Source organism: Ovis aries, chromosome 19 (assembly GCF_016772045.2).
Source record: "Ovis aries strain OAR_USU_Benz2616 breed Rambouillet chromosome 19, ARS-UI_Ramb_v3.0, whole genome shotgun sequence".
NCBI classification, from domain to species: Eukaryota; Metazoa; Chordata; class Mammalia; order Artiodactyla; family Bovidae; genus Ovis; species Ovis aries.
This window is the reverse complement of record NC_056072.1, coordinates 23,360,457-23,383,518: the sequence shown is the minus strand read 5'-3', so window position 1 is coordinate 23,383,518 and position 23,062 is coordinate 23,360,457. Positions and strand designations below refer to the sequence as shown.

Sequence of the window (23,062 nt, the reverse complement as noted above, 5' to 3'; positions counted from 1 at the left end):
CAGTGGTGTTTCTGCAGATTTATAGACCAGGCACACGTAATTATCTTTTCCTTTAATAACAGAGTAAAACATCACACCCATCTATTTGCCAGGTGGGACTGCTACTGCACACTCCGTTAAACAGTTATCATTCTCACCAACTCCCTTGAGAAATGATCCTAGGGCACAGCTTCAGTTTTCAAGGGTTCTGTTGGCCACTTAAAATACCCTTGACATGTGACCAAGAGTCATTTAATTAAGTGAAAGCAAACAGTGGAGAATTGCATAGAAGGTTTCTCTCAGCTGGATGCTTCTCCTAGGTAATGTAATATTAATATGTTAAAGATCATTGATAAATAATAAAAAGTCGCATTGTCCACAGGGACGAGGTCCTGTAGTGTGACTTATTCCAACACTGGGAATGCAGTGCCCCCTAGTAGTTCCTGTAAGAAATGTCCTCAAAGTGCATTAGATTTAGCAAATGAGGAGCTCCCAGAATTGGCACTACTCTCAGGCTCAAGTGGGTAATTTGACAATTGGTTTTAACTTTTCTGAACCATTAGGAACCCACTGAAGTTTCACCTTGAATGTGCACTAATTTTTTCCAGTGCCAACAAAGGTTGGATTCTAACAATGCCCTAATGGGACCTTATCAATAACTCTTAAAAATCTGATTCTCTGTGAATATTAAATTAAACAGCCTCCTTTTGCTTTGCCTTCAAGCCTCTCCTGAGCTGAAGGTTGGGAATTAGAATAAATATAGGGGACAGACACAGAAAGTGTCATCTCACAAGCTTGAGGGCATCTCAGGTGTGAAAGATGGCCACAAAATGGCGGAGTATTAAGAAATCTATTGATGGGTCAAGTATTCAAAAACAGACGAAGGTCTGACAATTTTGCCTGCAAAAACACTGCAGCTTATAGCGGCAACTGATAGATTTGTAGAGTTAGATAAAACTAGAAGTACATTTAAGCAAGTTGAACAAACAAGGGGAACAGATATAAATTTATATTTCCTTTTTTTTGTTAGTGAAAGACATTCAAAGGCAGTCTTATCTCTTGGATATCCCAAAGATAATAGGCACATACATAGTACAGCACAAATGCTTTTGAAAGTGGAATGTGCATTTTCTGCCTTCTGTGTGGCCGATATCATGCTATTTCAAAGCCCGTAAAAGCAATATATAGTTTTTTGACAAATATACCCATGTGTGGTGCACGGTTTGATTTATGTAAACTCATTTCAAATGCAGTTGCAGAATTCCTCCTATACAGATGAAAAATGTCTGCCTAAAGTGATAAAAATATATGTGTGTAGAAAGATATAGTTTTAAGAAGGAATTTTTATATGTTAACAGATTTGTAACTCTATTTCACACAATACCCTTAAAAAAAAAGCTTCTAGAGACTTATTTTTTTTTTCCACATTACTGTGTCAGTTCAGGTGTTTCCATAAGATGAGAGTGAGTCTATTCTGATATGAGAACCTTTGTGTGTTGAAAATTAGCGTGTGTGGGAGTGGTGAATGGAGAAGTGAGATCAATATAACAGATGCTTGCTTTGCCCATGCATTTCACTGGTTCCAGCAACCAAGAAAAAAGCCCACTAACTCAGGTCAACACAAGGCTAGTCAAGGCAGATAGCATACTGACTGTGTCTCATTTAGCCCATATTCTTCCTCTTGACTCAGTTTTGGCCATGTTTCAACATGACTGTGTTTAAGAGTGTGGCTCTCCTGAGCTTTTCTGCACCTTGTACTTGTTTCATAGTTTACCATTCTCAGCTCTTCGCTTTCCTGCCTTCCTTGTTTCACCAAGCTGTCTTCATATATACACACACACACACACTGAAGTCCTGTTTTGTTTTGTCTGTTTGTTGTTTGGGTTTTATAGTATTTATCTATTAAGAATTTAAGCTGTCTTTTTAATCATGCTGACATATTTACTAGAATGATTATTGTTTTTGTTAGTATTCCTGTTACGTAAATATTGACTAGGTCTGTCCTGACCTTATATTTCTCAGAACCCTATAATTTTCATTTTATAATTTTGCAGATCATACAGGGAATGCATTTATCTCATTATAAGCACAAGCATTTGTACTTGCAATCTCTTTATTAGTTGCATTTATCATTATGGAATTACTCTTTGAATTATAGACTTCCCTCATGAATCCAAGGCACACGGATTGCAGAATCAGTTGCCTACTAGATTCATTTATATAATTTAACCTTCACTGAGTAAAGCCAGCCTCGTGTGTACATTACAACACCCCATTAAAAAGTAACCTTCCCATCTTTCTTTCTTTCTGTACACTGAAAATATTTTCATAACAGAAGCACTTAATGAAGGTTTAATTTGCTACTGCTGAAACCTTTTATTTTTTAATCACTAACATATGGTTTGTGTACACTTAAAAACGTTGATCCCCATCCTCCCCACCCACATACATATATACTCATTCCCTGTACTCTTCTAAGTAATATGTGGCTAGTGTTTGTATTTAAATTTCACATTCAACATGGTATGAAATTATAAATTCCAGCAAGTCAAGCTACAGTGAGTCAGGGATTTTTACTATGATAAGAGCTCACAACAGACCCTAAAACATTAGTGCAATTAATGCAGAAGGAAATGGGAAATTTTCAGAAAGGTTTCTTTTATATTTCTTTAAGGATATAGAGGAATATCTTTTGTTTTAAGAAGGAAATTATTTAATGTTATTTCCATCTAACTACATATTTGATGTCAACATGAATGATTTTTTTAGAATATTGGTAGCTAGCACGGAATCGAGTTTTCTAAGAGCAAGTCACAATTTGTCTTGTAAGAACCAGGCACTGCATTAGGTAGTGATAGTGGAAAGCTGATCTAAGTCATTATTTTTAAGGAGGAGCTCACAGAGGGTGAAGCTGTAGACATTTCAGGACATCCTCTTACGGAGACCTGCTCAGAGTGCTATCAGAGAGAACAAAGGCAGTAACTGTCAAGGAAGGGGTGCTTTCACCTACACAATCAGAAAAGTGCCTTATTGGCTTTTGTTTCATCTTTCCCTTTTGCTTCTGTAAAACTTAAAAAATTTTCTTCATCTGAACATAGAGTAGTTTTCATAAAGAATCCCTCACTATGTTTACTTTTGGAATAGCGGAAGATCTTCATGTTGGAGTTTACCAAATTCATCAAGCTGTACACTTTCAATGGGTACATTTTACTGTATACAAACTATAGCTCAACTTTTCATAAATCCTTCAAAACTTCCAGTGTTACTCCTGTACTTCAGAAAAAAAAATGCAACTTCCTCCCTTTGATGTAATAAGTGCATTACAGAAAGAAAAACTTTAAAGAATGATCTAGTGGATTTTTTCTTCTATAATAATGATTTCATTTTCTGTATTCTCTTCCAGCTGTAGGTCCAGATTTTTCAAGAACCCTCTTAAAAAGGGTAACTCTTGTCAAAGTGGGAGGTGAAGTTGTCATTGAGTGTAAGCCAAAGGCTTCTCCGAAACCGGTCTACACCTGGAAGAAAGGAAGGGACGTATTAAAAGAAAATGAGAGGTATTATCTTGAAATATTTTAAGTATGTGGTTAACCCATAATGATTTATAGGTCTGTTGTTAATTAATAGTCCTAGAGGAAAGAATTTATGATCTGCTCTTCATGAACTAAATGTTAATCAAAGAGCTGAAGCTTTGGGAAAGAGTTGTAAATTAGCAGGTCTTCATATCAAGATTCTAGAAACCCTTTCTGGCACAGGTAGACCACATGATCCCACATGTTGAAGGCTGTTGGAGTTGCCCAAAGATGTGCAACTGGAAATACCTTTTTTAATTTTAGCTTAAAATTTATTTGTAAGATTGCCCATCTTCCTCCATTCTATTAATACCTCCTTTTTTCCCCCATAAACAAGTAATTCCAGTTCTTCTTTGCTATGGCAACCCCTCGAATATTTGGCAGTGTCTAGTATGTCTCTTGTTAATCTCTTCCTTTTTTTGAAACTGTCTTTAGTTCTAGAACTCATTTTCAAATAACATGGCTTTTATTATTTTAATCATGTCTTTTTAAGAACTCTATATCAAACTTATTTTTGAAAAGTTTTTTTTTCTGATAGCAAAACTCTTCAAATGTGTGTTTCCTATTATACATGAATTATGTTTATAATGCATGTTCTTTTATGCAGTGTAATTATATGGGTTGTTTGGGGCAGGTATCTCTTAAAACCTTTTCTTGGCTGTTACCTCTATAAAATATCTCCCACGCCTTTCTGTAATCTGCTCAGATCTGTTGGAAAATGGTAATTGTGCATGAGTCCGTCATGCATAAGATAACATTTACCAGCTGTATACATAATGATTTTAATTGATGCTAAAGGTCAAGTACTCAAAGATGTCATGGGGAAGCCTGTAAAAATGTGTGCGTATCAACTTTAACACCTGTACACCTTTGGATTTACATATGCAAAGTAGATCATCACACTGATGATGTTGTCCTTATTAATGATTTTTGCAAGCTCAATATGGTTTATAGAGGGTGTATTCATACGTAGTAAATGCATAATATGTGTCTCTTTCTGATTTCTGTTATATCAAGAAAGTGGTATAGTTTACTGATTACTGACCTGACATTCAAATCTGGAGCCAAAGTTGAACTTGAGAGCACAGTTTCTTATTTTATGTACCACATACATTGTTAGATTAAGGCTACATTTTAAAAGTTTTAATATAACATTGATATGAAGAAAAATATTTTAAAATAATATGAAAAAAAGATATATGAATGAGTGAGGTTTGAATAACATGGAAGATCAATCCAGGAGAGGCTAATAAAATTCGGTGCTGTCACAAGCACCCTACAGTGTCTTAAAAGGAAATTTCTTATCCACACTGCATGCCCACCAGAGGTCTGCTGGGGGCTTTGCTGCTCTCTAAAGCCTAGGCTGGTAGAATAGCACTCTCTGGAACATTTAAATTGCAGACAGAAAGAAAGAAAGAAAGTGAAGTCGCTCAGTTGTGTCCAACTCTTTGCAACCCTGTCGACTGTAGCCTGCCAGGCTCCTCTGTCCATGGGATTCTCCAGGCAAGAATACTGGAGTGGGTTGCCATTTCCTTCTCCAGGGGCTCTTCCCAACCCAGGGATTGAACCCAGGTCTCCTACATTACAGGCAGATGCTTTATCCTCTGAGCCAACAGGGAAGACAGAAAAGAGGGTGGTAAACATGTGAAGTGAAGCACTTCTTTTTTGCTCATGTTTTGGTGGCCAAAAGAAGTCACTTGGCTCTTCCCAAATTCAGCCCAACAGGGAAATTCAGTCTATCTGTGTGCCTAGAAGAAAAAGGACAGCCTAACTTTTTGAACAGTATTAATGATTGCTCAACATGACTATAATTTAATCATTGCTATAGGTTGTTTAAATTAACTTTGGGAAAATGATATACCAAGAATTACTTTTAATAAGTGAATTTGACTTCTTCTATCATTTGACTTACCACAAAGCTTATCTCTCTCCAACTTTTTAAATTTTTTCTTCTGACTTGATTGATAGGGTTCAGATATAGACTCAACATTGCTATGGCACTGAAGGTATCTTTAAAGCAAGGAAACTCCCCATCATTTCTCAGGTCCTGGTTTTTAACACTTCCACCTCCGCCATCACCAGGCACGACCCAAACTGTCCGTGTTAGCACTTTTTATCCCCATAGGTGCTGTTTCCTCACTGTCCTCTTTCTCGGTTCCACCTCTCTCACAGTGTATTAAACAGATAGATTGATTTTCATCATGAAAATGAATTTGAAAGTTGACCAGGTGTAATTCATTTTTTATTTTTTCAATAAGTTTATATTAAAAAACTTAACGTTAGAACATTATGGGCCACACGTCCACGGACCAAGTTTACTCCATGGGCTGCTGAAGTACGAGAAAGATAAATTCAACTGAATTTCCTATAATTTCTGAAAAGGGTAAAAAATAAGAAAGATATTACTGATATTTCCTTGTTGACAGAGAAGAAATTCTGCCATTTTCCTCTGTCTTTTTGATAAAAGAGAAACATAAGTAAGTGGATAAATAAAGAAAAGCAATCATATATAGGATTCATAAGTGAAAAGTTTAGAATTCCTATTTTAGAAAAGGACTGACATTGCTAGAACAACACAAAAGGAAAAATTTGACTATGTACAGTGTTGAGTAATAGCTTCCAATATACAGACTTGTAATTCTCTTTTGAGACGTGGAATCCTAAGAATCAAAAGGCAAGCCATTAACATTTGAGTGATTTTTTAAAAATTTTATTGAAGTATAGGTGGTTTACAATATAATATAACATGCTTAGTCACTCAGTCATATCCAACTCTTTGTGACCCCATGGACTGTAGTCCGCCAAGCTCCTCTGTCTATGAGATTGTCCAGGCAAGAATGTTGAAGTAAGTAGCCTTTCCCTTGTCTTACAGTGTTGCGTTTATTTCTTCCGTATAGCAAAGTGATTTAGTTATACATACTCTTTTTCATATTCTCTTCCGTTATGGCTTATCACAGGATATTATGGTTTATCACAGACTATAATTCCCTGTGCTATGCAGTAGGACCTTGTGTTTTATACATCCTATATATAATAGTTTATCTCTGCTAATCCCAAACCCCCATTCCTTCCCTTGCTTGCCCACTCTCCCTCTTAGCAAATATAGGTGTGTTCTCTGTGAGTTTGTTTTTATTTCATAGATAGTCGATGTATCAGACTTTAGAGTCTATGTATAGGTGCTACCATGTTATATTTGTCTTTCTCTTTCTGACTTACTTCACTTAGTATGATAATCTCTAGGTTCATCCCTGCTGCTGCAAATGGCATTGTTTCATTCTTTTTGATGGTTGAGTAATATTCCATCGTGTGTATGTGTGTACCACATCTTTTTTTTTTTAAGTATTTTATTTATTTATTTGGCTGAGCTGGGTCTTAGTTGTGGCAGGTGGGATCTTCAGTCTTCTCGCGGTGTGCACATGCTTTTTAGTTGCGGCGTGCTAACTCTTAGTTGCAGCATATGTGATCTAGTTAGCTGGCCAGGGATTGAATCCGGGCTGCCTGCACTGGGACTGTGAAGTCTTCGCCACTGGACCACCAGGGAAGTTCCTGTAGCACGTCTTCTCTTTCCATTCTTCTGTCAGTGAACACAGGTTGTTTCCCTGTCCTGGCTACTGGAAGTAGTGCTACTAGTGAGCATAGGGGTGCATGTATCTCTCTGAATTACAGTTTTGTCTGGGTATATGCCCAAGGGTTGAACTGCTGGAACATACAATAAGTCTATTTTCAGGTTTTTGTTGTTTTTTTTTGAGGACCCTCCATACCATTTTCTGTAGTGGCTGCCCCAATTTACATTCCCACCAACAGTGTAGGAGGGCTGCCTTTTCTCCACACCCCCTCCAACATTTGTTATTTGTAGACTTTTGAATGATGGCCTTTAACATTTGAATAAGAGATTATTAATCTAAATTATGGAATATTGCTATAAACCAAGTTTCAGTGGAACCAAATGTATGATCAAGCACCACTTTTTATTACCGTTCTCCCTAGAGCTTATAGTTTGACTTAGCCAAACATTACTTAAGTGATTTTTAATTTTAAATTTAGCTAATCAGCTGCCTGCAAATGAGTTTACAACAAAAGCATAAGAAGCAACATTTTTTAAAATGTTTACAGTTTGATCTTATTCAAATTGTGGTGTTATAGTTACCTCAATGGGTATGGATGCAGAAATACTAGTTCAATGTTAGCATGTGAACAATTTTAAAAATACTTTTGTATGTGCTTACTTTGGTTTTTAAAGGCTTTAGAGATTTAAATCATATTTACACTGGCCTCATGTATATTAAACCAATCATCTAAATTAAAGATTTAATCTTTAATTTTTATAACTTCATTATTGTGTAGGCAGTGTATCCATAAGGCTAAATTTTTTTTTGGTTTTCTTGTGTATTTATCCAGCTATCAGAGTAAAGGCAATATCAGGCATTTGATATCAAACCAACACAGAGATGGTTTGTCACAAAGACCCAAGTACTTTAGTTTTCAGGAGAGGCCTCTACTCACCACCAAAGCAGTGGAATTATTTGGATTCGTTGAGCAATTAAGCCATGTAACTGAAAAAGGTTGATGATTTTGTTTACTGTTTCTGGACAGAAGGCATTTGAGGCAGATGAGATTGATCTATTACAAACAAAAACATCAGAATTTAGAAATGACAGAATCATTAATAAAAACCTAGGCCCCTAGAATCATAAGGAGACATGAAACCAACTCACATGGGCTCTTTTGGTTGCAAGTGACAGAAACCCAACTCAGAACTGGCTTCAGTACAAAGTGAGTTCATTGGCTCCACACTTGAGAAGACCAGGGCTAGGCTGTGACTCGAGGTGTGCCTGGGTTCAGGCGCTCACACAGTGACAGCGGTACTGGCTGGCTCCTCTACTTTGGCTCCATTTTCAGATGGGCTCGCCTCTCCTGTTGGTAGGATGGCTGCTGGTAGCACCATGCTTTCCCTCTTTTTCTAACTTCTCACAGCTGCAGAATAGATGCTTATGGCATGGGATAAACCTGCCTTGTTCAGTGATCTTCCCTGAACCACTGACATTCAAGGGGATATGATGCACTGATCAGAAGGACATGATCATATGCCATCCTAAGAGGCACTTGGGGAAGCTCCACCTAAGACCTTGAGGACTGAGAATGGGACAGGGGTTTCCCCAAAGAAACACAGGGTCCTACAACCAGAAGAAGAGTAACTGGACAGGCAATAGCAGTGTCCAATTCCTACCCTAGTCATGGAGCTCAGCTTCTATTCCCAGACAGGGAACCCCACCATGGGTGGACCCTCACCATCCCTGGTTATGTCTAACATGAAGGTGAAGGTGAAGTTGCTCAGTCATGTCCGACTCTTTGAGACCCATGGACTGTATGTAGCCCACCAAGCTCCTCTGTCCATGGGGTTCTCCAGGCAAGAATACTGGAGTGGGTTGCCATTTCCTTCTCCAGGGGATCTTCCTGACCCAGGGATTGAACCCAGGTCTCCCACATTGCAGGCAGATGCTTTAACCTCTGAACCACCAGCAAAGCCCCATGTCTAAAAAAAAAAAAAAAAAAAAAAAGAACATGAGGACCTGACTAATATTTAGAGTATTTCTTCATAACCAATATCCTTGTAATTTCCACTCATTGTTTCTTGCTTTGCTTTCTGAAGTTATATTAAGAAAAAATCTAATTCTCTTCTATCATGCCTCTTCCCTTTATATACTGACATGCTATTCTCAAGCCATCTTTCAATTATTTTCCAAGTCCAAATCTTGATGTTCTTTTTATCATGTTATTTGACATCCTCTTACTGTCCTAAACATTTCTTTCAATGTCTTTCTGAAAGCCAGAATTAAATCTGCCATTCAGAATTAAAACAGTATTAATAAGGGAATAAGTATCTTGAACTCTGTAGCAAAGATTGATGATTATTATTACACTGTGTCCCTAAAGAGGAAAAAAACATCTTCAGTTAGCTTAGATTAGTAAGGCAAACAAGTATACATCATAGAAAAACCACTCCCTCCCAATGATTATTTTAAACAATTAACTTAGTGCTTAAAGGGATAAATCTAGTAGTCTGGAAAATTCACTTAGAGAAAATATTTTATTTCTCATTGAAGCTGAAGAAATTAGTGAAATGTTACTTTAGTTAACCATGTGTAAATAAAGCCTTCTTATTCTTACTCATGTTTAAAAATGTCTCTCTTTCCTTTTAAATGTTAGGCCAATACATTATGTCAAGCTAATGGATAATAATTAAGTATAGATATGCCACTGAATGTTTCCAGAAAGAATCTGAAACTTACAGCCTGCATCTCACAGGCATGGTTTCTGAACAGCAGAAGGACTATTCTGCCAAACTAGCCAACATAGACTTTGATCAATGAACAAAGCATTCATTCAGTGCTTGCCATATGTTGAGCCCTTTGCCTGGCACTGAGGAGAGAGAGAAGGAGGAGACATAAACCCAGCCCTCAAGATGCTCTTAGATTAGTGCACGGGCCCAGTAGCAAAATAACAATATGTTTTTCAATCATAGATGATATATTTAGAAGGATCATTGGATTTGTAGGCCAACAATAGGTTGTGGAAGACTTGAATTCAATGTCTGTAGAGTTTAGACTTGAACTCCCAGAGAAAATTGAAGGATTTTATGCAAGAGAGTGCACCGTCATATACGTGCTGCAGAAGGGTTGCTCTGCTTGCAACCTGGAGAAAGAATCAGAGTAGAACAAGATTAGGAACAGAGAGAGACCAGTTTCAGGCAGTATGCTAAAATGAAAACCAAAAGGACTTCAGTGTCAGTCTCCTGATAGTATAGGAGGGAAGACAGATGGATTTATTTTTAAATTAAATGACTTATTAAGCAGAGATATTTTTTAAAGAAGGAAGGGAAAAAGAAAGTGACTCCTATGATTCTAAGTTTGGAAAACTCAACAGTGGCCACAGGACTGGAAAAGGTCAGTTTTCATTTCAATTCCAAAGAAAGACAATGCCAAAGAATGCTCAAACGACCCCACAATTGCACTCATCTCACATGCTAGTAAAGTAATGCTCAAAATTCTCCAAGCCAGGCTTCAGCAATACGTGAACCGTGAACTTCCAGATGTTCAAACTGGTTTTAGAAAAGGCAGAGGAACCAGAAATTGCCAACATCCACTGGATCATGGAAAAAGCAAGAGAGTTCCAGAAAAACATCTATTTCTGCTTTATTGACTATGCCAAAGCCTTTGACTGTGTGGATCACAATAAACTGTAGAAAATTCTGAAAGAGATGGGAATATCAGACCACCTGATCTGCCTCTTGAGAAACCTGAATGCAGGTCAGGAAGCAACAGTTAGAACTGGACATGGAACAACAGACTGGTTCCAAGTAGGAAAAGGAATACATCAAGGCTGTATATTGTCACTGTGCTTATTTAACTTATATGCAGAGTTCATCATGAGAAATGCTGGGCTGGAAGAAGCACAAGCTGGAAGAAATATCAATAACCTCAGATATGCAGATGACACTATCCTTATGGCAGAAAGTGAAGAGGAACTAAAAAGCCTCTTGATGAAAGTGAAAGAGGAGAGTGAAATAGTTGGCTTAAAGCTCAATGTTCAGAAAACGAAGATTATGGCATCTGGTCCCATCACTTCATGGGAAATAGATGGGGAAACAGTGGAAACAGTGTCAGACTTTATTTTGGGGGGCTCACTGCAGATGGTGATTGTAGCCATGAAATTAAAAGACGCTTACTCCTTGGAAGAAAAGTTATGACCAAACTAGATAGCGTATTTAAGAGCAGAGACATTACTTTGCCAGCAAAGCTTCCTTCTAGTCAAGGCTATGGTTTTTCCAGTAGTCACGTATGGATGTGAGAGTTGGACTATGAAGAAAGCTGAGTGCCGAAGAATTGATGGTTTTGAACTGTGGTGTTGGAGAAGACTCTTGAGAGTCCCTTGGATTGCAAGGAGATCCAACCAGTCCATTCTGAAGGAGATCAACCCTGGGATTTCTTTGGAAGGAATGATGCTAAAGCTGAAACTCCAGTACTTTGGCCACTTCATGCGAAGAGTTGACTCATTGGAAAAGACTCTGATGCTGGGAGGGATTGGGGACAGGAGGAGAAGGGGACGACAGAGGATGAGATGGCTGGATGGCATCACTGACTCGATGGATGTGACTCTGAGTGAACTCCGGGAGTTGGTGATGGACAGGAAGGCCTGGTGTGCTGCGATTCATGGGGTCACAAAGACTCGGACACGACTGAGAGACTGAACTGAACTGAAGATTCTAACTTGAGCAGCTGATAGATGGTAGAGCTATTGACCACAGTACTAGGAAGAAAAAACTAAGTTTGAGAGGGGAAGATAAAGAAATGAGTATTAACATGTGAAATCTGAGGTGCCTTCAAGTGGTGATGTCACATTCAGATTGAAATTCCCATTCAATGTCACTTTCTCAGCAAAGATTTTTCCCTCAAACCTATTTCAAATTGTAAACTCCACCACCATCCTCTTCTCATGCTTTATAATTCTCATAGTTCTTACTACCTTCTAACATGCTGCATGTTTGCCTTTTTTCCATATCTGTCTTCCTCCCTCTCCATTTAATCATAATGTAAATTCTGTGAAGACAGAGAATGGTAAGTGTGTGTGTGTGTGTGTGTGTGTGTGTGTGTGTGTGTGTGTGTTAAACAATAAAAATGTAGTATCTTATAGCCCTGGAGGTCATAAGTCAGAAATTATTCCCCTTGCATTAAAATAACACATTTGTTTCAATGTATTTCTGAAAGCCAAAATTAAATCTGCCATTTAGAATCAAAATAGTGTTGATAAAGAAATAAATACTCTTATTATATCCTTAAGTAATGCATTCCTTCTGGAGGTTCTAGGGGTGAATCAGTGTCTGGCTTTCTAGAAATCACCTGCATTCCTTGGCTCATAGCCCCCTCCTCCATCATTGGAGCTAGCAAAGCAAGTCCAGTCCAGTAGAGTCCTCACATCAGATCACTTCACCCTCCTCTTCTACTTTGAGGTTACTTCATGGTAACCAGGGGCCCTTTGTATTTTGTCCTTTTCTGTAATGCTAGCACCTAGGATGGTGCCTGGTACAGATTTAGTGTTCAGTGAATGAATGTCCAACAGGAAAGGTGGGTCTGAGTTCGGGAGAGTACAGACAGAGACCCAGATGTCACCAGTCGATGAGAAGCTGTGGAGTGGATAAGCACACCCGGAGAGTTGTGTAGAATGAGAACACCTGTGAATCAAAGAAAGCAACCTTAAGGAATGGCCACATGCAAAAAGTGGGTGGAAGCAGAGCCCCCTGGGAGGGGGATTGAGAGATGTGGGAGAACCTAGGAAACAGAAACCAAGGGAGCAGAAAGGTTCAAGAAGGAGCAACTGCTTGCTGCTTCCAAGAGATGACAAAATAATGGCTCAAAGAAGACCACTGCTTTGAGGAACCTTAACATCACCTCAGGCGAGCACTTTGAGGCCACTGTGGACATGTTTCAAAGACACAGTGAAATGGTATAATTGTCCATGTTCTTAGGCATTTCTTCCCAGACTGAAATACATGTTTAGGCCCACAGTATAATCAGATCAAGTCTAACATTCTGTGAGACTGTTCATACCAAGTGAAGTGAAGTCGCTCAGTCGTGTCCGACTCTTTGCGACCCCATGGGCTGTAGCCTACCAGGCCCCTCTGTCCATGGGATTTTCCAGGCAATAGTCCTGGAGTGGATTGTCATTTCCTTCTCCAGGTTCATACCAAAGAGGAATAAAACTCCTGTGTCTTGACTAAAGACCCCACAGTCTTCTGCCACAGGGGAATGAGATCATGGCCCTACTAATTTGCCTCTGTCCCCAGAAGTCTTTGGAAGAGTTGAAATTCATGTAATATGTGGAAGAAACTCTAAGCACAGGGCAGCAGAACTCTATGTTGTATATAAGGTATGAAACCCTGGGCTAAAGATACTGGCAATCTGGGGGGCAGAGCACGTGCGACGGCAGGTATTTGCCCAGAAGGTTGATCGAATCCTCGCGTAGAAAAGAAAGTTTATTGCTTCAGGCATTCTGTTTCTCTTCTGGAGGCAGAGTGTCTATATATGTGCTCCTAATGAGAAACTCGCCCTCAGGCTATCTCTTACAGTTGCTGCAGAGCCATATAGCTCTGTTATTAGGAATTCTGCCCTGGGGAACAATTATGTTATTGCAAGAATTAGAGGCAGTTCATCTCCATAATAATGGAAATCCTGCCTTGGAGGCAAAACAACATCAAAGCAACGCGAGCATCATTGCTCTAGATAGAATCTGTTGCCCCGCTTATTGGTAATACTATTTCATTTTAATTTTGCATGTGTAGTCATGGAAATAGACTGAGCTTATCTTACTCTCCAATTCAGACCTGGAACTTTTCTCCCTTTCCTTCCGTTTGTCTCTCCTAGAGCCATGCATAAAATAGTTACGACTTTGAGCTCCCCTGAAGAGTCGTTGCAGAAGAGTTTAGAGACATTTGTTTTTTAAATGTGTGTTAATGGTGCACAGACCCTGTCCTGTGGAGACTCCGTAAATTTAGCTCTCAGTCACCAGTCTTTTCTGCCTCAGTATAGTTATATCTTGTTGTGTTATGATCAGGAATTAAAGTGATGCCCAAATTCAGGCAGAAGCTACCTACCACCTGGTCTATTCATGTGCTCATGGTTATTGGTTATGCCTAAGGATATGCTGGCAAGAGAACTGAATTTTTATATGGAAGTATTTAAAATTAGGTTCCCAATCTAAAGACAACACCTGATGATAAAATCCTTCCAGGTTTCTTCAGCATTCATTGTCAGTCAGTCCCCTGCCCCTGTCCTACTCTCTGCCCTTACTGTCTTGTGTATGGACTTTGCAGCTGTTCAGCTAACCTCTTAATGGGTTTGTTTGGAACCAGCCTGTATTCAAATCTTTCACAAGATGAAACTTCCCGTATCACAACCCCCATTAATTAAATTCAATAAACATTTGTCACACACTTCCTTTGTACAGATTCATTTGAGCTTATGAACAACCTATATATATATAAAACAACATATGTATATATACTTCCCAGGTGGCGCTAGTGGTAAAGAATCTGCCTGTAATGCAGGAGACCCTGGTTCAGTCTCAGAGTCTGGAAGATCCCCTGAAGGAGGAAATGAAAACCCACTCCACTGTTCTTGCCTGTAGAATCCCACGGAGAGAGGAGCCTAGTGGGCTACAGTCCATGGGGGTCACAAAGAGTAGGACACATCTGAGCATCTGAGCCACATGAACAACCTAATTTAAATCTGAGTTCTACAGGTGCCATTTAAAAAGGGAGAGAATTTCTACAGTGGTTTAAAGGAAAGAGACTATTCATCTTTTAAAGGTATGATTTTTCAACAGTATATAAAATATCATCCTGTAGTCTCAACACACATATGCATATCCATATTTTGATAGACATGCAAAGAATAAGCCTGGGAGAATCTCCACTAAAGTGTTAACAGTGATTTCCCTACAAGTTGGGACTGTGGATTTCTTTCTCCTTCCTGTTTTCCTTCCTTCCTCCCCTCCCTCCCTTCTTCCTTCCCTATTTCCTTCCCTCCTTCCCTCCCTCCCTTCCTTATAAATTTTGTGTTTGTGAGTTTGATTATTTTATTAATTTTTATTTCCCATAATGGTCTGAAATGCCCATGAGTAAAGATGCCATGTGTTTTTGAGCACATGAGTGCCCCCGACTGCTGGGAGCCAGTGTGAGGAATCCCGCCCGTGACAAGGTCATGAGGAAGGAAACTGACATACACAAGGCGTGCTCAGACTTCAGGGACCCTCTGGAAATTCCTAAGCATGTACCCCAACAAAAATCTGCCGGTTTTTGTGCTCTGCTTTTCCACTCTGCTGACATTCTCTGGAAAAAGTCAATTCAGGGCTATAGTCTTCTGCATTTGAAAGAGTGTTTCAATCCAAAAAACCCTCTGATGGCTTTCTAGCCTGCCTGCAGGACTCGGTACAGCTGCGCATGTGATTGTTTGAGGCCTCCTGACCTCAAGAGGCACAGGAAGCTTAAAATATCCTAAGAATGTAGGGGCTTCCGAAGAGTCAAAATCTTTAGAATAGGACTGATTAAAAGTTTCATTTGTTGAGTCAATGCTTGCTGCTGAATTTTTCATATCCTTTATTTTTAGATATAGTTGGTATATAGAAAAACAAGTAGTAGACCTGGTATTAGCAACATTAGATCTTTGAGTTAAGTACCTTCTTTGTTATAACCCACTGCACCTTTGTTCTATAGAGATGTAACTTTAATGCTTTAAGGAGATGCTGATTAAAGAAAAACACTTCAGGAGAAACAAAATTAACATTCATTAAGGAAGAGAGCCAAAAAGTGTTAACAAGCCTCTTGGCCAGAAGATAATGTAAATCACCTGAGACCTTTTGTATACAAAATGATATACGGAAAGAATCTGGGTTGCGGACGCTACATAATTTTGTGTTACCCATTGATCTCCGTGTTTTATCAAAAGTATAAAAGGTCTTCTGAACAATAAAGGATGGGACCAGCTTCTCGGACCAGTTTCTCGAACTAGTCTCTCGGCCTGGTTTCTTGGGAATCTGGCTCTCCCCCCCCCCAACCATGTCTTTCTCTCTCTCTTCTTCTCTTCCTTTCCCTCTCTTTGCTCTTTACTTTAATTTCAGGCTGAATATCCACCTGGGGCGTGGAGGCTTGCCAGGTCTACTTACTTGCCCTGGCTGTTAAGACCCGCGCAAAAGGGAGCTTAAGGCGAGGCACCCTTAGATATTCAAGGGGGCGCCGGTGGCCCAACGTAGATGGTGCAAATTCCTTGTCTGGAATTTTATTGGTCTTCCGCGTAAACCAAGCTATTCAGCCCTCTTCCTCCACTTAATCTTCCTACTACTCTATAGTTTCTTAATCTAATCTTATATCAATCAATAAACAAGTCTTTCGACGCCAACGCCGTCCACCCTTCGAATTCCCTGGATCCACCGGGGCTGGACCCCGGCACCCGACTCCTGGTAGACCCCAAATTCAGTATGCAGATTGCTGCTGAGCTGACTGCATTAGGACCAACAGAACTACATTTAAAAATCCCACTCTATGCCCAAAGATTCTTTCTAAGGAATTCTGAGATGAGACCCAGAAGTCTGAATTTGCTCTGAACTCTCGCACGTGATTTTAATGCAAAGCCAGGTGTGACACTGTATTAGTGGTTTCCCATTAGCTTCAGAGCAGACAGTCCATCACATAACCAGCAAGACTGTATACTGGTCAGGCTCCCGCTGTCCTGTCCCCACTGTTCTTTCTTACTCTTTCCTCAACCTGACTTCCTGAGCTGTGTGGACCTCCTCTCAGTTCTTCAAATGCCCTTATTCTTCCTGCTACAAACTTTTCAACACGCTATTCTTTCTCCCCCAAACTCTCTTACCCAGGGCTTGACAACCTACAGCCCCTCAGCCACATCCAGCCAGTCCTCCATATGTGTTTGCACAACCTGCAAGCTTGAGAATGGTTTTACATTTTCAAATGGTAAGACAAAAATAAAAAAGGAAACACATTTTACAACATATCAAAATTAGATGAAATTCAAATTTCAGCATCTACAAATAAAGTTTTATTGGACACAGTCCCATACTATTCTTGAACAAATTGTCTAGGCTGCTTTTGTGCCCCAGTGGGACAGGGTTGAGTAGATGCAACAGAAACCACCTGGCCTGCAAAGCGTTGAATATTTACAATCTGACTCTTGACAGGAAAAAAAAAAAATCTGTCCCTCCATCCATCTCACAGCATGTTTTTGGCTCCTCTGTCCATGGAATTCTCCAGGCAAGAATACTGGAGTGGGTTGCCATTCCCTTCTCCAGGGGATCTTCCAGACCCAGGCGTTGAACTCTGCATTGCAGGTGGACTCTTTACCATCTAAGTCACCAGGGAAAATGGCCAATTCTACGGAGTCCATGAAATGCAAATTGAAGAGGAAATAAATTAGGTTGGAAGTCTGAATGCTGTCTCTTCTGTTTCAGTGGCTCCCAAATTTCACTCAAGGAAACTTCTTTTCAGGCTCCCAAAGCCTTGCACTCCCTGGAAAAATCAGCCAGGGGAGCTTTTAAGGTGAAGACGCAAAAGGTGAGGGGCAATGAGAGTGGAGAGTATATATCTGATCCTCTTCCCCAAATTTCTAGAAAACAAGTAAAAGAATGAAGCAATGGGAGCTCTTCATCCCAGGTTGAGGATCTGTGGTTTTATACTGACTGTAGTTTTGCAGAGGGCTTTTTATTTCAATTTGGTGATTATAAAAATGATTTTTACAATGATAAATGGCCTTGTGCAATTGAAAGAGGAGAGAGAAGATAGAAATCCCAAGACTCACTTCCCAAGTTTTATAAAATTCAGCTATTATGACAGTATATACACACATGAAACAACTTGGAAACCACCAGTGAAGTTCAAATTAACATAATATCTTCCAAACAGAGCTAGGTGACAGTGCTTAGGGAATACACAGAGAAGAGACTCTTGAGTCAGGCAGGGTCTGCCAGAATTGGCTTCCAACAGGAAGTGAGTTTAAGCAGTTGTGAAAGAAAGTGGTCCACACAGGGCTGCAGAGGGGGAAGCAGGAGGCCTCCGTATGGGGGCTCACGTCTGTGCAAGATGAAGGGGCAGACGTGAGCAAGTCAAGAGGGATCCAGCCAAGTGGGAAACTGGGTGTCAGTCGAGTTTAGACGGAAGAAATGGAAGAATAACTGGTAGGGAAATGCTTCAGACTTTTCAACAAGAGATGATTAACCCTTTGAAATGATGTTAACAGATATAAACTAATCGTGACGGAAGCACTGTGAGTCAGCTTGGCTCTGAAGAAGCTCTGAAATCTCTAGCTATTAAGTTGAAATGAGACTTTGATCTCCTTTTATGTCACTAGCACCTCCATGAATAAACCGTGAGCTTTGGGAATTGCTGGGGATTCAGGATACTGGTTACCTTGGCTCTTTTCCTGTATTTCCTGGTTCTCTTGTGGCCATCACTTCTCTCCCGTTTTTGAGTAGTAATATCACCTAGCTATTTTTCAGTCTTTACCGTGCCCTCTGCTAAACACTTTATATACTTTTTCTTTCAGTCTTCAGAAAAAGATTACGAGATCAGCCCTATTATGAACCCCATTCTTAGATAAGGAAATGTGAGCTCAGAGAAGGTATTCACCCTACCTGAGGTTGCAGAGTTTGGTAATATTAGGGCTGGTGTTCAAATCCATGTCTCACTTTTTCCAGAAACTCTGTCTATACCAGCTTTGTCAGAGGAGGGAATAGGCATTAGGTGCTTCTCTCTAGTTTAAGAGAGCATGGAGTCTCATGGTAAGTCAGTAAGTGAAAGTGTTAGTCGCTCAGTCATGTCCAACTCTTTGCAACCCCATGGACTCCTCTATCCATGGGATTTTTCCAGGCAAGAATACTGGAGTCGGTTGCCATTTCCTTCTCCGTGGGACCTTCTCAATCCAGGGATCGAACCCAGGTCTCCCACATTGCAGGCAGATTCTTTACCATCTGAGCCACCACGGAAGTTCAAGTCAATTATTAGTAAAAATAAAACTCTGCTTTCATTACCTCCCTTTTCAAACTGGAGTATTGCTGACATCTTTAATATGGATAAGTTGGCCAGAAGCAACCTTTACTGTTAACTCATTTCATATTTTCAGTAATAAATTGGCAGCCTTCAGATCCATGGTTTCCTAGTTTCCTGGGGAAAGGAGGCATAATTGTCTGACTTCAGGGCTGGGTTAAAACCATGTAAGCCCCTTGGAGAAGAGGTAAATTAAGTCATTGAACTACCTCAGCAGTGCCTTTGTTCAGGGAAAATAGCTCTGCATCATCAAATGGATTTAAGTGATCATGAAAACATTCAAACCAAAGTGGCACGTAATTAAGAGCAATTAGAACTGAAGTGATGTGACTGGATATTAAAACCAGAAAGGCAGTGTTTGTTCCTACTCAGTAGAGACAAGGCAGATAAATGTGGGTTCCTCCTAACTTTGTCATCTCTAGAAATAGAATCTGCTAGACTGTGCAGATGCTATGTAAATATTGAAGGTCTAGTATCATGTACTATGTTTGACCCTCTATTTCTGTAGTGGAGTTTTATCCTCATATTTCAGTCACAGATATGCCAGAGTTAATTAGATCTCTACTAGTAAATATCCATCATGGTGTTTCTAAATCCCTTTTGCCAAATGATCTAATTAGAGCAACACTTGGCTCTCTGTATAATTACAACATATGGCACCTAGAGGGTACATATAGTAGAATTATAGGTTGCCTGATGAGAAATCCAGGTGGTGGATAAAAGACTCTATTAAACAAAGTTGCTGTGTGTGTGCATGTGTGTCTGTGTTGTAATGTATACAATTCCTCCACCTCTCCCCAGAATAATAAATATGTTGTAATTCAACTGTCCTACCCACATGAGACATAATTATATCCTAGAATAGGCGTTTTAAATTTTTAAGTAAAACAAATCATTGACAGTATTATTGTAAATTATTTAACCCTCCATACCTCTAAAAATTACCATGTGTATTAGTCAGCAATGCTAGAAGCAGCTCTATGTAAGAGGAGTTATTCGATGGGATGTGTTCTTCCATCCAGGCAAGATAACCTGCTCAAATGGCTGCAAAATATATAGCAAAAATAGTACTGCATCTTTTGACCAGTGATAAAAAGGGATTTTTAATATCCGCTTATTATCTCTGAAAGTAGACTAACCGCTTGGGTAGATGATGACTTCAGTGTTATTGTGTTGAATTTGGAAGGCTTCACATGCAGAGGTACCCTGGACCCCACTTGGATGGGCTTCTAAGAGTCAGTGGGACACATCTTTTCCTAGACCACATTCACTGATGTCATGTTGATGAAACTGACATGGTGGGAGTATTTACACCATGGGAAGTGGTACACATGGGGACATTCTTTCCATAGAGGGCCAGTTGTTAAACACTTACCAACATGTCATTACTTGCTGGGACATAACACAGTTCAGAGTTGGCAATGCTAGTTTAGGGTTCATGGGAGAGATTAAGACTAGATAAATTATCTTCTTTGAAGTGATAAGAGTGAGTAAGTTTCATTGAGAAAAAAATGGGAAAACAAAAGAGATCTGTTCTGGATAGATTCTTCTGAACTGTGACAACTGTGTGAAAGAGGAAAAAAAAATCATAAGAAAGCTAAGGAGAATCAGGAAACTGGGGTGTTGGTAAGAAAGTATGGGTGTCGTAAATGACAGCACTTGACATTGTCAGTTATCATTGAGAGGTTTTAAAGCATGAGGACCTTCCTAACATAGTGCGCAGGGAACTCTGCTCAATGTTATGTTGGAGCCTGGATGGGAAGGGAGTTTGGGGGAGAATGGACACACGTATATGTCTGGCCAAGCTCCTTTGCTGTCTATGTTGAGACTGTCACAACATTGTTAATGGGTTATACTCCAATATAAAATAAAAAGTTAAAAAAGAAAGAAGACCTCAAACTATATTTTGAGAGGAGATAATGAAGTCAAAAGTAACCTTGAAACAAACACTTTCAATAAAAGTTCTACTGGCTGGATATAAAGTTGGATGTAGTAACTGACTTTTGCAGGTGTCAAATAGTGAAAAGAGGAATATCAGATATACTGGAGAGAGGAGTGACTTGTTTGTGGCAAGAATCTTATTAGGATGGAGGACACTGGGACATCTTTATAGCCTGAGGGGCTCACACAAAGTTAAAGAAGGAGTTAACAGTGTAAGAGAGGGAGATATTCTCAAGGAGACAGGAGGGTATTGGACCTGAAATCAATTATTATGGGAAAGAAGGATGTGCCTGTCTTCTCTGACTTTGGGGAGAAAGAGAGGGTGGGTGAGGGCACAGAGAAGGAAGTATAAAGAGGGAGTTGAGGAATTCCATATAAAATGGCCTTGACCATGATCTTGATAAAATGAGAGTCAGAGTCATCTGTGAAAGCGTGAGCATGGTGGGAGGCGGGGACTGTATGCTTGAGAAAAAAGAGATGCCTGAACTGTCACCTATGGTCAATGTGACAGAAATTAGATAAGATTTGGATTGTGCTTTTGATATTTTTCAGTTGCTTCTGCACACATTGACTTTCCCATGTATTGATTTGCTCTAAAGGGTTTTATTCCAAAAGAGGTAGTTTGTTCCAAAGGATGCATAAAATTGTTTCAGAAAAAATGAAACTGCCTGCTCTTAACACCAAGAAAAGTGTTTTTTTAGGTGAATTCAATATGTTCTGACTCAGAAGAAAAAACAACGCACTTTAAAATAATTATTCCCCCTTGTCATTTTCTCAAGGACTCACACACCTTCAGTCACCCCTGCTCTTTCCCTCATCATCAAACTCTCCCTCCTCTTTCACTTTCTGTTGGGTCTTGCTGGTCAGTGCATCTTCATCTTTCTCATCCACTTTGTACTCCCCTGCTTCCACCCTGTCCCAGGATAATCCCACCTCCTCCCATGGCTTTAAACTCACCATCTGTACTAAGAACTCCCAAATGTACATCTTCAGTGCAGGACTGAATGATTTGAGCTCATCATGCCTCAGACAGAACTCATTCCAGCCACCAACATGTACCCTGAAACCTGTTCTTCTACTTGCACCATCAGTCAGAAATCTAGAAATCGTCTTTGATTTCCCTCTTCCAACATCACATGTATCCAGCGCATTAGTGTATTTTGGTGATTCTACTTCCAAAGGATATAGAGACTCTGCCTCCTTTCCATCTGCCTTTCCTGTGCCCTCACTCAACCACCATCATCTCTTGTGGGACTATTCCAGTTGTTGTTTAGTTGCTGAGTCGTGTCTGACTCTTTATGACCCTATGGACTGTAGCCCACCAGGCTCCTCTGTCCGCGGGATTTCTCAGGCAAGAATACTGGAGTGGGTTGTCATTTCCTTCTCCAGAGGATCTTCTCAACCCAGGGGTGGAACCCACTTTTCCTGCATTGACAGATGGGTTCTTTACCACTGAGCCATCAACCCTTAACTATTCCTGTCTACATGTCAAAGATGGAAAAAGCTTGATAAAAGCTACAGATACTCTCAAGTTTTTCCTGACATATTTTTCCACAAGGGTGTTAGTCATTACAACTGAATAACTAAATCAAAAGCAGACCAGCTATTTTTTATATGAAATAAAGGCATGAATGACTCAGGCCTACAGTTAACCAAGGAAGAACAGTACTTTATTCCTGGTTCCTCTGATGTGAAGAAACTGAAAGTTCAAGCACCGTTCAAGAATACACAGCAGTTTCTTAGAGGCTTCATCATCTTTGTTAACTTGACATCCAGCAGTGTATGTTGAGTAGTAAATACTTGGTTATAAAGCATAGATATTATTCAGATCATTATATTATACAGTTTTAGAATGCTAGGTATTTATATTGGCCACAAGTAGCTCCCTACCAATTGACTTAAAAGTGTTTGCTTTGCCCCAAAGAAATATACACTTTGCCTACAGATGTATGCATCTGTATGTGTG

The 23,062-nt window shown here is 39.7% G+C and overlaps 1 protein-coding gene across 32 annotated transcripts in view; it reads left to right on the top strand.

The window, feature by feature from the left end:
* LOC114108678 (contactin-4) overlaps positions 1-23,062 on the top strand; it is a 1,043,928-nt gene that overhangs the window by 874,366 nt on the left and 146,500 nt on the right. For all 32 annotated transcript variants that reach the window (XM_060402845.1, XM_060402823.1, XM_060402848.1 and 29 more), the window contains one exon: positions 3,383-3,533. In XM_060402845.1, the coding sequence (XP_060258828.1) occupies positions 3,383-3,533 (151 nt within the window). The remainder of the gene's footprint in view (positions 1-3,382; positions 3,534-23,062) is intronic.